Source organism: Salvelinus namaycush, chromosome 30 (genome assembly GCF_016432855.1).
Source record: "Salvelinus namaycush isolate Seneca chromosome 30, SaNama_1.0, whole genome shotgun sequence".
Lineage (NCBI taxonomy): Eukaryota > Metazoa > Chordata > Actinopteri > Salmoniformes > Salmonidae > Salvelinus > Salvelinus namaycush.
In genome coordinates, this window is record NC_052336.1 from 26,664,359 (window position 1) to 26,677,223 (window position 12,865).

Here is a 12,865-nt window from a genome sequence, read left to right on the forward strand (position 1 = left end):
GAATGTATTACATTATTCACAATTAACAATTATTATATATTTTATATTTTCAATGATATGTATGATATTTAACTGTCTTCAACTTCTATTTTGTGTGTCTACGGTATTGAAATGTATCAACATTGACCTCTTGCAATATAATATGTTTGGAATATTACATTACTCCTGGATACTGATTATATGAGATGTCTTTCATTTTGCTTATAGAAAGAACTCTGATGGCCATTAACATAGTCTAAAATGTATTTGTTAGGCCATTGCAGAATATTGCATCACCTCATATTTTAATTTCAGATGCAAGGACATGTTCTTGTTTTTTTTCAACTACTAATATTTTATGTTCATTGTATGACTTATAGGCCAATGCTGAATGGCAGCCACAATACCTTGCTTTTGAGCTAGTGGCATCTTATTCCCAACTGATACTTAGATATTTCAATCCTTGATATTCATCTTGATATACTAGAGCAGTAGAGAAAAACTTGGTGTTTAAATATTTGCCTGAATTGTACAGCAACATTAGAACTATATTTGAATAGGATAGTACTACATTTATTTCATATTTCAGGCTTATATTTCCACTAGAGGTCTGTCAGCCTAAAGTAAAAGTTTTAGGATATTTTAATTACAATAAAATAATACAAGTTATGAGAAGTGTATATGTATTTGTATCATGTGTTCGTTATAGAATTGATGTCTACTGTTAGCAATGCAATACAACGTTTTCACGCTGAACATGGAACAAAAGCACCCCCAGTGTAAATCAAAAGTGAAACATTGGCAAGAGCTGTCGTGTGTGTGTGTGTGTGTGTGTGTGTGTGTGTGTGTGTGTGTGTGTGTGTGTGTGTGTGTGTGTGTGTGTGTGCGTGCGTGCGTGCGTGCGTGCGTGCGTGCGTGCGTGCGTGCGTGCGTGCGTGCGTGCGTGCGTGCGTGCGTGCGTGCGGCAAGGAGGGGGTAAGCAGAGGGCGTACGTGGACATGACTGAGTCTAGGAGAGGATGGGGTGAGGACGTGAGAAGGTGTGTGGAGAGATGTAGAGATAATCCATTTTATTTGTTTTTAAGGATATATAGAGATGGTTCAAAGGATCCAGTCAGTGGAAGGGTGGGGGCTGGGGTGTATATCCCAGATTTTAATGTTGGAGCATGTAAGCGGTTAACTGATTGTGTCAGTTTATGGGGCAGAGATGATGGTCATGATTGTAGGTTTGAGATGGGAGATGATGGTGAAGTTAATGGGATTGGAGAGGGTGGGAGTGGTGGTCGTCTTTTGTAGGGTTCCCACCCATGTGGGTGTGGAGGGTAATGAGAAGGGGGGGTAGATATTCAGGTCCCGCTGGGCCGCAGAGAAGTCAAGTCCTTGATCCGGGTAAAAGGGCTGGATCTTTGGCAAAGGGAGTGGGATGCTAGTAGTAAGGTGAGGCAATTTTATTGCATGCAATCAGTCAGTAAAGGACGATGTGGGGAGTATGGGATGTAGGAGAGAGGAAGTTGTGTGGAGTAGACTATGGTTTGAGCATTGAGGTTTGAATGCCACGTTGTGGATGATAGGGAGACATGAAACAGGTATGTGTGATGAGTGTTTAGTGAAGGAAACAGTGGAACATGTGTTGATTATTTTGTGAATTGTATGACGTAGATAGGGAGAGATTGTGTGAAAGGGTTAGAGAGGCAGGACAGGGTTGGGGTTTGGGTGGTGTAGTGGGGGGAGACAACAGGAGGGAAGTGGTGTCTATTGATCTATTTCACTTTCTTAGAGGAACAGGACTAATTAAGAGAATTGGAAGTAGTTAGGCCGTGCCTGGCCTCCCACTACAGTACAGTAGGTGGCAGTGTATGCACCTTGAAAGTTGGATGCGACCCGCCAACCCAATCCCAAAGAAGAAGAAGAACTGTCGTGTGAGATATTTACTTGGTTCACTACAGTCAAGATGAGTACGTTTAATAACAGACTTTTGCTGAAGATTTCAGGTGAACTTGTTGGTGATCAATTGGAGAAAATGAAGTTCCTGTGTATTAAAGAAATAGGAAAAAATCGTCTCGAGAAGATGACCAGTGGCTTACAACTTTTCATGGTCCTAATGGAAAGAAATAAACTTGGACCTGACAACACAGTATTTCTAGTTTCACTTTTGACAGACATTGGTCGCCTAGATCTTGCGGACAAACTTACCAACTGTGTAAGTCAATATGCTGGATCACCGAATTCTCTTCCTAACGATGAGGAGCAAGGTAAATTAAGTGGTTTCCCCACTCCCGAATATTAATGGAAAATTGTTGAAATACCATAGCATAGGCAATTTGTTCTTGGGCTGTGACGCCTGTTTCAACAGTTACTGTAAAGTGGAGGTGTTGCTTAGTCATTCTACAGAGGGCCAATGTCTTGTTGAATGTATGTAAGAATGTATCAGAGATCATGGCTACATGTTAACTGGGGAACCCTGTCACAACTGCTATGGAAGATATTAGGCTACATTGTCACTATGTTTCTGACATGCTCTCCCATACAGTAAATATTTGCCAGTGTATTGTATTTCCTCTGAGGGCAAATATGAAAAGCAACTGTATGCCTCAGATAATGTGTAGCCTACTGTATATAGTGCATTGTGTTGGAAATATGACTTTTGTAGTTGACTTATTTACATTCCATGGCATCTTTTCTTTTCCCAGCAAAACTTGACATTGCAACAGAAGTGATCACTAACAAAATTGGAAGGAAGTGGCGAACATATGGTCGTAAACTTGGTCTGCCAGAGGCCAAACTGGACCATATTGCGCAGAAGCACCCGAATAACCTGGAAGAGCAAGTGGTGGAGCTTTTGAAGGAATGGCGGAAAATGCATAAAGCTGGGGCCAAAACAGACACTTTGATAAAGGCCCTTCGCTCCTGTGATCAGAACTACACTGCTGATCTGATACAGACAGAACTTGAAAAACTTAATGCCAATGGTGGACAGTGAAAGTGTGACAAACAATCTTCATCTTTTCTTAGGCCTCTTATGTTGTTTACTCAATGGATTATTTATTCATTGCTTTCACAATGAGTTTGGTGCTTTTATAAGATTCAGTAAATCACCACAATTTGTTGGCAATATTGGTATACCAGTATATTCATGGGCCAGTATAATTTTATGGAGAGTAGCCCAGTGCACTCTGGGTACATACATTCCTACTACATATTGTAAGGGAATTTGGGAGAAACTTGATTAAACTATGGATATTATAAAATTGTATAGATAATGTGCATTTAAATGTGATATTGATGTATCCACTGTTGAGATTAGTATTAAAAAAAATCTGAAGAAGTCTGTTTCCCTCAAGCTGGTAAAAATACTTTTCTAATTATTTAATGTTGAAGTAAACTCAAAAATTGATTTGTTTATGATTGTAGTCATGCCATTCCAAGTTCAACAAAACCCACAAATATTTATGTTTGGGGTTACTGTGAACATGTTCCATAGTTGCTGTAATACTTGTCCAAAGCATTACACGGAACCCAAACCGACTGCGTGCATGCGCCATCGTGCGCTATCGTGCATAAATGTATTTTGTCCCCCTACAACAAACGCGATCAAGACACGCAGGTTAAAATATCAAAACAAACTCTGAACCAATGACATTAATTTGGGGACAGGTTAAAAAGCATTAAACATGTATGGCAATTTAGCTAGTTAGCTTGCTCTTGCTAGCTAATTTGTCCTATTTAGCTAGCTTGCTGTTGCTAGCTAATTTGTCCTGGGATATAAACATTGAGTTGTTATTTTACCTGAAATGCACAAGGTCCTCTACTCCGACAATTAATCCACACATAAAACGGCCAACCGAATCGTTTCTAGTCATCTATCCTCCTTCCAGGCTTTTTCATCTTTGAACGTATATATGTGATTGGCATCTAAACTTTCATAGTATTACCACGACGACCGGCAAAACAGTTCGTCTTTCAATCACCCATGTGGGTATAACCAATGAGTAGATGGCACGTGGGTACCTGCTTCTATAAACCAATGAGGAGATGGGAGAGGCAGGACTTGCAGCGCGATCTGCGTCAGAAATAAAAAGGAGTTCTATTTAAGCCCTTGGCATCGCAGACGCTCGTTGGCGCAATAATTGAATAACATGGATTTCTACATTTATTTTGCGACGCTCGCGCACGCGACATGTCTGGTCAGCATGTTAGAATACTTATGTTGAGTAAAGCGTGTTGTATGGACACTTATTTGGAGAACTGTATTGAAATTGAATTATAGATACAGATGAAGCTTTTGATTTCAATTGATCAGATTTTTATTGTGATTATTAGAGACAAATTGCATTAATAGTTCTACCACTAGAGGTCACTCTACTCCTTCAGCGGATGATCTTGAGCCCATCGGAAGTGAGACCACAGGTATCTAACTGTTTCTATTGGGGGGAAAAGAGAAAAAAAGAGTGATTATTTAATCATACACATAAAGCTATGTCCAGTGTGATATATCCTCCCACCCTCAATGTCACAATTCTTACATTGTTATTAAGCTCTAGATATATTAGAGCTATGTTAGCTCTGGGGAAGAGGCATCCAAGGGGGTGGAACGAGGAGGTTTGGTCCGGTCACGCAGCCTTGGCCTAGATTTTAATCATCCAAACCCATGAACAGTAAATTGTTCAGTGTGGCAGTACTCACAGCAGCCATACAGCCTGTTCAGCCTGTCAATGTCGTTCTTGCTCATCTGGGTGGCCTCGCCGAAAGACACATTGTTGTTGGGGATGGGCTCCATGGTGGGGCGGTTGTTCTTGGAGAAGGCATACCTGTAACCACACAAATCACAATGCAACACAATTTAGGCCTACTCAACAATGTCACTGCTGAAGCTACAGTATATCTTGGCCTGAATGAAAGGACACTGAGGAAGGTATGGGACGTCTTAAATAAACGATTGTGCCACTGGGACTTCCTTGTTCTCCTGCTCCTGATTCCTGCACCTCCCTCCTTTAAGGAGGCTCTTAACAGAATCCCGCACCACTTATGGAATCAGCAGGAGCTGACACGCTCTCCACGTCCATGGAGGAGCGCATGCAACACCACACCACCGTTCTCCACCGTCTCGGGACCGCCATGGATCAAGTGATGGCGACGATGGAGAGATGGGAGAGGGGTGGCCTGCCTACCCCTCCACCAGCCACACTCCAACCAGCACCATCACCTTCTCCGGCGTCATCCGGCCCCAGCGGTATTCGGCTCGCGCTCCCGAGGGAGTACGATGGGACAGCTGCCGGTTGCAAGGGTTTCCTGCTCCAGCTGGAGCTTTACCTGGCAACCGTGCACCCGGCTCCCTCGGGAGGTGAGAGCGTGAACCCCTCGTCTCCTGCCTGTCAGGCAAAGCTCTGGAGTGGGCCAACGCGGTCGGGATGGACCAGACTCGGCGAGGGACCACTACCCAGAGTTCACCCGCCGCTTCCGGGCCTTGTTCGACCATCCCCCTGAGGGTCGAGCGGTGGGTGAGCTTCTGTTCCATCTACGGCAGGAGACGAGGAGCGCACAAGACTTCACTCTGGAGTTCAGGACCTTGGCCGCCGGCGCAGGGTGGAACGACAGGGCCCTGATTGACCACTATAGGTGCAGCTTACGTGAGGACGTCCGCAGGGAGCTAGCATGCAGATACGCTACCCTCACCCTGGACCAGCTAGTGGACATGTCCATCAGGTTGGACAACTTGCTGGCTACGCGCGGGTGTCCGGATTGGGTCCTGTTGGTTCCACCCTCCAGCTCCTCTGCTCCAATCCCCATGGAGTTAGGGGGTGCTGCAGCGAGGGCGATTGGAGGAGGAGCCTCCTCCTGCACTGGATGTGGTCGGAGAGGGCACACTGCCGACCGGTGCTGGAGGAGCTCGTCTGGGAGTCGAGACGGCAGGCCGAGTACTGTTCGGGCACCCCAGGTGAGTCAGCACCAGGCTAACCCAGAGCCCCCTGTTGTTCACATGTATGTGTTAATTTCTTTCCCTGAGTTTTTCCCCCATTCCCAGCATGAGGCGCTAGTAGATTCAGGCGCAGCGGGGAATTTTATGGACCACGGTTTCGCGCATAGGTTAGGGATTCCCCTTGTTCAGATGGACAAACGATTCCATGTGCACTCCCTAGATAGTCAACCATTAGGGTCAGGGGTGGTCAGGGAGGCCACGGCTCCACTGGGCATAGTTACGCAGGGGGGTCATGAGGAGAGAATTAGTCTCTACCTCATAGATTCTCCTGCGTTTCCAGTGGTGCTGGATATTCGCTGGTTGGCCTTTCACAACCCCACTATTTCGTGGCAACAGAGGGCTCTAAAGGAGTGGTCAGAGGAGTGCTCAGGTAGGTGTGTGGGAGTTTCCATCGGTGCAACGACGGTGGAGAGTCCAGACCAAATATCCACCGTGCGCATTCCCCCCGAATATGCCGATTTGGCAATCGCCTTCTGTAAAAAGAGGGCGACCCAATTACCACCTCATCGACGAGGGGATTGTGCGATAAACCTCCAGGTAAATGCCGCACTTCCCAGGAGTCACGTGTATCCCCTGTCACAGGAGGAGACGGTGGCTATGGAAACATATGTCTGAATCTCTGAGGCAGGGGTACATTCGGCCCTCCACGTCACCCGCCTCCTCGAGTTTCTTTTTTGTGAAGAAGAAGGAGGGAGGTCTGCGTCCGTGCATTGACTATAGAGGTCTAAATTCTATTACGGTGGGGTAAAGTTACCCGCTACCTCTCATCGCTACGGCGACTGAGTCATTTCACGGAGCACGCCTCTTCACAAAACTGGATCTCAGGAGTGCGTATAACTTGGTGCATATCCGGGAGGGAGATGAGTGGAAGACAGCATTTAGTACCACATCCGGCCATTATGAGTACCTCGTCATTCCGTATGGGTTGAAGAATGCCCCAGTAGTCTTCCAATCCTTTGTAGACGAGATTCTCAGGGACCTGCACGGGCAGGGTGTGGTGGCATATATCGATGACATTTTGATATATTCCGCCACACGCGCCGCGCATGTGTCTCTGGTGCGCAGAGTACTTGGGCGACAGTTGGAGCATGACCTATACGTCAAGGCTGAGAAATGCATGTTTTCCCAACAGGCCGTCTCCTTCCTGGGTTATCGCATTTCAACATCAGGGTTGGTGATGGAGTGTGACGGCATTGCAGCCGTGCGTAATTGGCCGACTCCCACCACGGTAAAGGAGGTGCAGCGGTTTTTAGGGTTTGCCAATTACTACCGGAGGTTTATCCGGGGTTTTGGGCAGGTGGCTGCTCCCATTACCTCACTGCTGAAGGGGGGACCGGTGCGTCTGCGGTGGTCGGCTGAAGGCAGACAGAGCATTTTGTCGCTTGAGGACTCTGTTTACCGATGCTCCCGTGTTGGCTCATCCGGATCCATCTAGAAGAAAAGGAAATGCACACCTATTTAGGCAAGGTGCTGGCTAGCAGAGTAGAAAACTTGAAAATAAAGGAGAGCCGCACACTCTAGGAGCTCAGATGCTCATCCGGATCCCTCTTTGGCATTCATAGTGGAGGTGGACGCATCCGAGGCTGGGTTTGGAGCCGTGCTCTCACAGCGCTCGGGCGCGCCACTGAAGCTCCGCCCCTGCGCATTCTTTTCGAGGAAGCTCAGCCCGGCGGAGTGAAACTATGACGTGGGGGACCGGGAGTTGCTGGCTGTTGTAAAAGCTCTGAAGGTGTGGAGACATTGGCTTGAGGGGGCTCAACACCCTTTCCTCATCTGGACTGACCACCGTAATCTGGAATACATCCGGGAGGCGAGGAGACTGAACTCTCGCCAGGCAAGGTGGGCCATGTTTTTCACCAGATTCCGATTTACGATATTGTATAGACTAGGTTCCCAGAAAGCTAAGGCAGACGCACTGTCCCGTCTGTATGATACAGAGGAGCGGTCCATCGATCCCACCCCCATACTTCCGGCCTCTTGTCTGGTGGCGCCGGTGGTGTGGGAGGTGGACGCGGACATCGAGCGGGCATCTCGGTCAGAGCCTACTCCACCTCAGTGTCCAGCTGGACGGAGGTACGTCCCGCTTGGTGTTCGTGATAGGTTGATTCGGTGGGCGCACACGTTACCCTCCTCTGGTCATCCGGGTATCGATAGGACGGTGCGAAGCCTTAGGGGGAAGTACTGGTGGCCCACTTTAGCTAAGGACGTGAGGGTTTATGTCTCCTCCTGTTCAGTGTGCGCTCAGTGCAAGGCTCCTAGACACCTGCCCTGAGGGAAGTTACAACCCCTCCCCATTCCACAGCGGCCTTGGTCACACCTGTCGGTAGACAGTTTCTGATCGGGGTCCCCAGTTCACGTCCCGGGTTTGGAGGGCGTTCATGGAGCGTCTGGGAGTCTCGGTCAGCCTGACCTCTGGTTTTCACCCTGAGAGTAATGGGCAGGTGGAGAGAGTAAACCAGGATGTGGGTAGGTTTCTGCGGTCGTATTGCCAGGACCGGCCAGGGGAGTGGGCGAGGTACGTAACATGGGCAGAGATGGCCCAGAACTCACTCCGCCACTCCTCAACTAACCTTTCGCCCTTCCAGTGCGTGTTGGGGTATCAGCCGGTCCTGGTACCGTGGCATCCGAGCCAGACCGAGGCTCCTGTGGTGGAGGACTGGGTGAAGCGCTCGAAGGAGACCTGGGAGGCCGTCCACGGGCAACTGAAACGGGCTGAAGAAGCGAGCGCTGACCGCCACCCCAGTGAGGCCCCGGTGTTCGCACCGGGGGACCGGGTCTGGCTCTCGACCCGGAACCTGCCTCTCCGCCTGCCCTGCCGGAAGCTGTGTCCGCGGTTTGTGGGGCCATTTAAAGTCCTGAGGAGAATAAATGAGGTGTGTTATAGGTTACAGCTCCCCCTTATTACCGTTTTAACCCCTCGTTTCATGTGTCTCTCCTCAGGCCGGTGGTAGCTGGTCCGCTTCAAGGAGCTGAGGTGCGGGAGGTCCCTCAGCCCTCTCTGGACATCGAAGGGGCCCCGGCGTACACAGTGCGATCCATACTGGATTCCAGGCATCGGGTGAGGGGCCTGCAGTACCTCGTGGATTGGGAGGGGTACGGTCTGGAGGAGAGATGCTGGGTGCCGGTGGAGGACGTCTTGGACCCATCTCTGCTGAGTGAGTTTCACCGCCTGCATCCGGATCGCCCTGCGTCTCGTCCTCCGGGTCGTCCTCGAGGCCAGCGTCGGCGCGCTGCGGGAGCCGCGCGTCAGGGAGGGGGTACTGTCACGACTTCCACCGAAGGTGGCTCCGCTCCCTGTTCGGGCGATGCTCGGCGGTCGTCGTCGCCGGCCTACTAGCTGCCACCGATCCATTTTTCCTTTTTGTTTGTGTCTGTCTGTATTGTTTACACCTGTGTCCTATTAGTTGATTTCGGGGGGTTTATTTACCTCCGCTGCCTGCTAGTCTTTGTGCGGGATTGTTTGCTGTGCTATCTTTGTTAGTGGTGCGTGTCTGCACCACGGGGTTTTCTTTTCACGGCAGTTTGTACCGTTTGGTATGTGTTTAGGAGTAGAGGTTTCTCCTCCGTGTGTGACGTTTATTTCCCTGTGGGTGGCGACCTCGTTTGGGCGTATTCTCCCCCATGTTGCTGAGTTGGGACGTCTTAAATAAACGATTGTGCCATTGGGACTTCCTTGTTCTCCTGCTCCTGATTCCTGCACCTCCCTCCTTTAAGGAGGCTCTTAACACCTTGGTTCAGGTTGGCGATCTTGTGGAAGTGGTACTTCATGTTCATAGAGCTGATAGGCTGTGTTTCACCCCACTTTATGAGCAAGATCAATCAGTTACAATATTAAATAGAAATGAACAACAATAGATAACGGAAATGAACAACTATATATCTATAGATGACTCAACAGCTCATAAAACAAAAAGCAGGTTGGCTGACAAGTATTACGCAGCCCCCAAAATATACAATTTAACAAATCCATTGTCTTTTGTTAGAATTAGCCGTTAGAGATAGAGGCAGTTTCTTATCATGTAAAGTGAAAGTCAATTAAAGGGAAACAGGATAAATGCATGGTATCGACCATCAATTATGTTCTCCCAGTAGACATGGATGTGGTTGTCAAGGTCGTTGCGGGTCTGCTCGTGGTTAAAGCCCAGGGCATGGAGGAGCTCATGCTGGACGGTGCTGTGGTACAGGCAGCCCTGGCGGGCTAGAGACACAGTCTGGGTGTTACCCTGACGGCCAACATAGGAGTAGCATCTTGGGAGAAGAGCAGAGGGTCAAGGTGCACCAATCCAATGCCAGAAGTAGGGCCTACCCTAATCATCTAGTTCATTGTAAGGGTTTTAGGAAACCTCAGGGTAATGTGTTCATAAGAGATAAAAGTGGTGGGGATCACCTGACAGTGCAGGTTTGCAAAAACAAATATTGCATGGATTATGATCCTCAAAGGGAAATTCAACTACGTATGTATTGATGTGATATTTGAATTGTTTAATCATGTTATTGAAATTTAGGCTCACCCGCTGCGAGACTCAATGCTGAGGTAGTCCCTCTCGTTCTGGCGCTGGAAGAAGCGGACGCAGGTGGTTTCGGCGAAGGAGTCAAGACCACGCTGGATGATGGCTATCTCACGAGATGCTGTTATAGAGATCAAATTAACAACAAGAGATAGGGAAATGATTGTAGTGAAATGATTGTATTGCTTGTACAATATCTCAACATACAAAAGCGAACACTTACAGAAGTGTTGGCAATGACATAGGCCATCCAGATTCTTCCATCACTGTACTTTTGCCATAGACACCCGGTGGCGGTGCAGGGGTTAGCATTCTTCTCAGAGGGCATGGCAATGTCACCCATCAGAGTAGGCTCATCGGCCTCGGGGGCTTGGGTAAAGAACATGGAGAACAGGTTACTCTGGGTGCTAGTCCCAAATAATTAATCTGCATTCTCTTTATTCCTTGAGCATTGAACCAACTTACTGAGGTCCCTGTCGGCTCTGGTCAGCAGCTCACCAACAGAGAGCTCAGTAAAGGTGTCTTCTTCCACAACATTCTCTGTAAGAAAGAACATTGGATCTGTTAAGTCTGCTAAATCATGACATTACATTGTTTTTATTATTTATATGCTTGGTAATGTGAGATATACATATACAATTAACATAGAGTATATGAACTCATGAAGAACACAATACATGAATATACATTGAGCTCCAAAAGTATTGGGACAGTGACACATTTTTTCTTGTTTTGGCTCTGTACTCCAGCATTTTGGATTTGAAATGATACCATGACTATGAGGTTAAAGTGCAGACTGTCAGCTTTCATTTGAGGGTATTTTCATCCATGTCACAAATAGTATATCCCCAAGACATGCTAACGTCTCACCATTACAATAACGGGAGGCTAGCATTTTGGGGGGGGGGGGTTATGATATTTGTGCGTCTAACTTTCTTACTCATCATTATTCACGATTCATTCAGGATTATCTGTAATCATGGTAGCATCGACATTAATGTAGAAGTGTTGAGAAACATATTCTATTCTTATTTACAATAAAAGTGACTCCAAAATGACACAATACATTATTTACCATTAATTTCTATTGGGCACAAAATAATCTGAAACACAACCAAAACAAACAGCAAATGCATGCAACAAATGTGTAGAGTCACACGCTTCACAATGTGCTAGGAATATGGGACCAAATACTTATTTAATACACATAATAGACGTTTGGACAAAAAGTGCTGTAATTTCTAAACGGTTCTCCCGATATGAATGAAAATACCCTAAAATTAAAGCGGACAATATGCATGCTAACCTCATAGACATTGTATAATTTCACATTCAAAATGCTGGAGTATATAGCCAAAACTATAATACCATTGGAGCTTTATTGTGTGAAGTATTTTTAAGGTCCCAATGTTACTGGGGTCCAAGTAGGTCCTAGTGTTACTTTGAATATGCGTTGACTGTTCGATTGAGTTTAGCAAAGCAGCGATCTTATGGCATGGTAGCTTCGTATCCTGTGTCACTCACCTCAGTCAGTTCCTCAACCCAGGCAGAGGACACCAGCATCAGGGTCAGGAGACCCACAGTGAACTTCAACACAAACATGGCAGCAAAAGGACTGTAGGATAAATACAACCATATAGGGACAATCCTTAAAACCAGCCATAGTGTTAGTCATTGAAGCTCACACACATACAGTATGAACACTGAGCACGGTGCTTACCTTAGAGCTCCGAGAAGGAATGGGTGAAATGGAAGTAGTTAGTAGTAGTTTTATACTCTTTCCTCAGGAATATACACGTAGATATAGATAACAGACCCCCAAATAAGTGAATATGGGCACAAATATATGCTGACAGGTAAGGAAATGTCACATTGAGTCGAGGTTGCTGCACGTCATGTGGAAATTCTGCAGGAAATCCTTGAAACGTGTGTGAAACATGACATGTGTGAGGTGTGCATGTAAACATTTTGTACCATGACATCATATCATGGCTAAATATGGTTGACCTTGAGGTTTTCCAAACAGGTGTGCCCTTCTCTGTGTGTCATTCTACCTTTTCAGGATGCATATAAGTAATTCAATTAATGAAGCCTCTTATTTAAAGTTAGATTTTTTTTCTTCTTTCATTGCATTTTTCATATTCAGAAAGAGTAGCTATACATTGACACCTCACAGGTGTGTTACAAGTGTTAAAATGGATTGATGGATTTTTTTGTAATTCTCTCATTGAACAGAATAAAAAATAATCTAATACACGTTGACAATCTTCAAAAGGCCTCTAAAATTACTTTTTTACATTTGAGTAATTTAGCAGACGCTCTTATCCAAAGCAAGTTACAGAAGTGAGTGAATACGTTTTCGTTCGCAATGGTCCCCTGTGGGAATCCAACCCACAACCCTA

At 46.6% G+C, this 12,865-nt stretch overlaps 2 protein-coding genes across 2 annotated transcripts; one reads left to right on the forward strand and one right to left on the reverse strand.

The window, feature by feature from the left end:
* Positions 1–1,890: 1,890 nt before the first annotated feature.
* LOC120025030 (FAS-associated death domain protein-like) lies at positions 1,891–3,317 on the forward strand. Its single transcript, XM_038969462.1, has 2 exons — positions 1,891–2,230; positions 2,669–3,317. The coding sequence occupies exons 1-2, from the start codon at positions 1,930–1,932 to the stop codon at positions 2,956–2,958; spliced, it is 591 nt and encodes a 196-aa protein (XP_038825390.1). The 5' UTR covers positions 1,891–1,929; the 3' UTR covers positions 2,959–3,317.
* A 1,297-nt stretch (positions 3,318–4,614) lies between these two features.
* LOC120025078 (high choriolytic enzyme 1-like) lies at positions 4,615–12,065 on the reverse strand. The gene is made up of 7 exons (XM_038969514.1): positions 11,988–12,065; positions 10,929–11,001; positions 10,671–10,832; positions 10,467–10,584; positions 10,025–10,203; positions 9,656–9,725; positions 4,615–4,786 (listed from the first exon to the last, which is right to left on the reverse strand). Exons 1-7 carry the CDS (start codon positions 12,063–12,065, stop codon positions 4,615–4,617), a joined length of 852 nt encoding a protein of 283 aa, XP_038825442.1.
* Between the last annotated feature and the right edge of the window lie 800 nt (positions 12,066–12,865).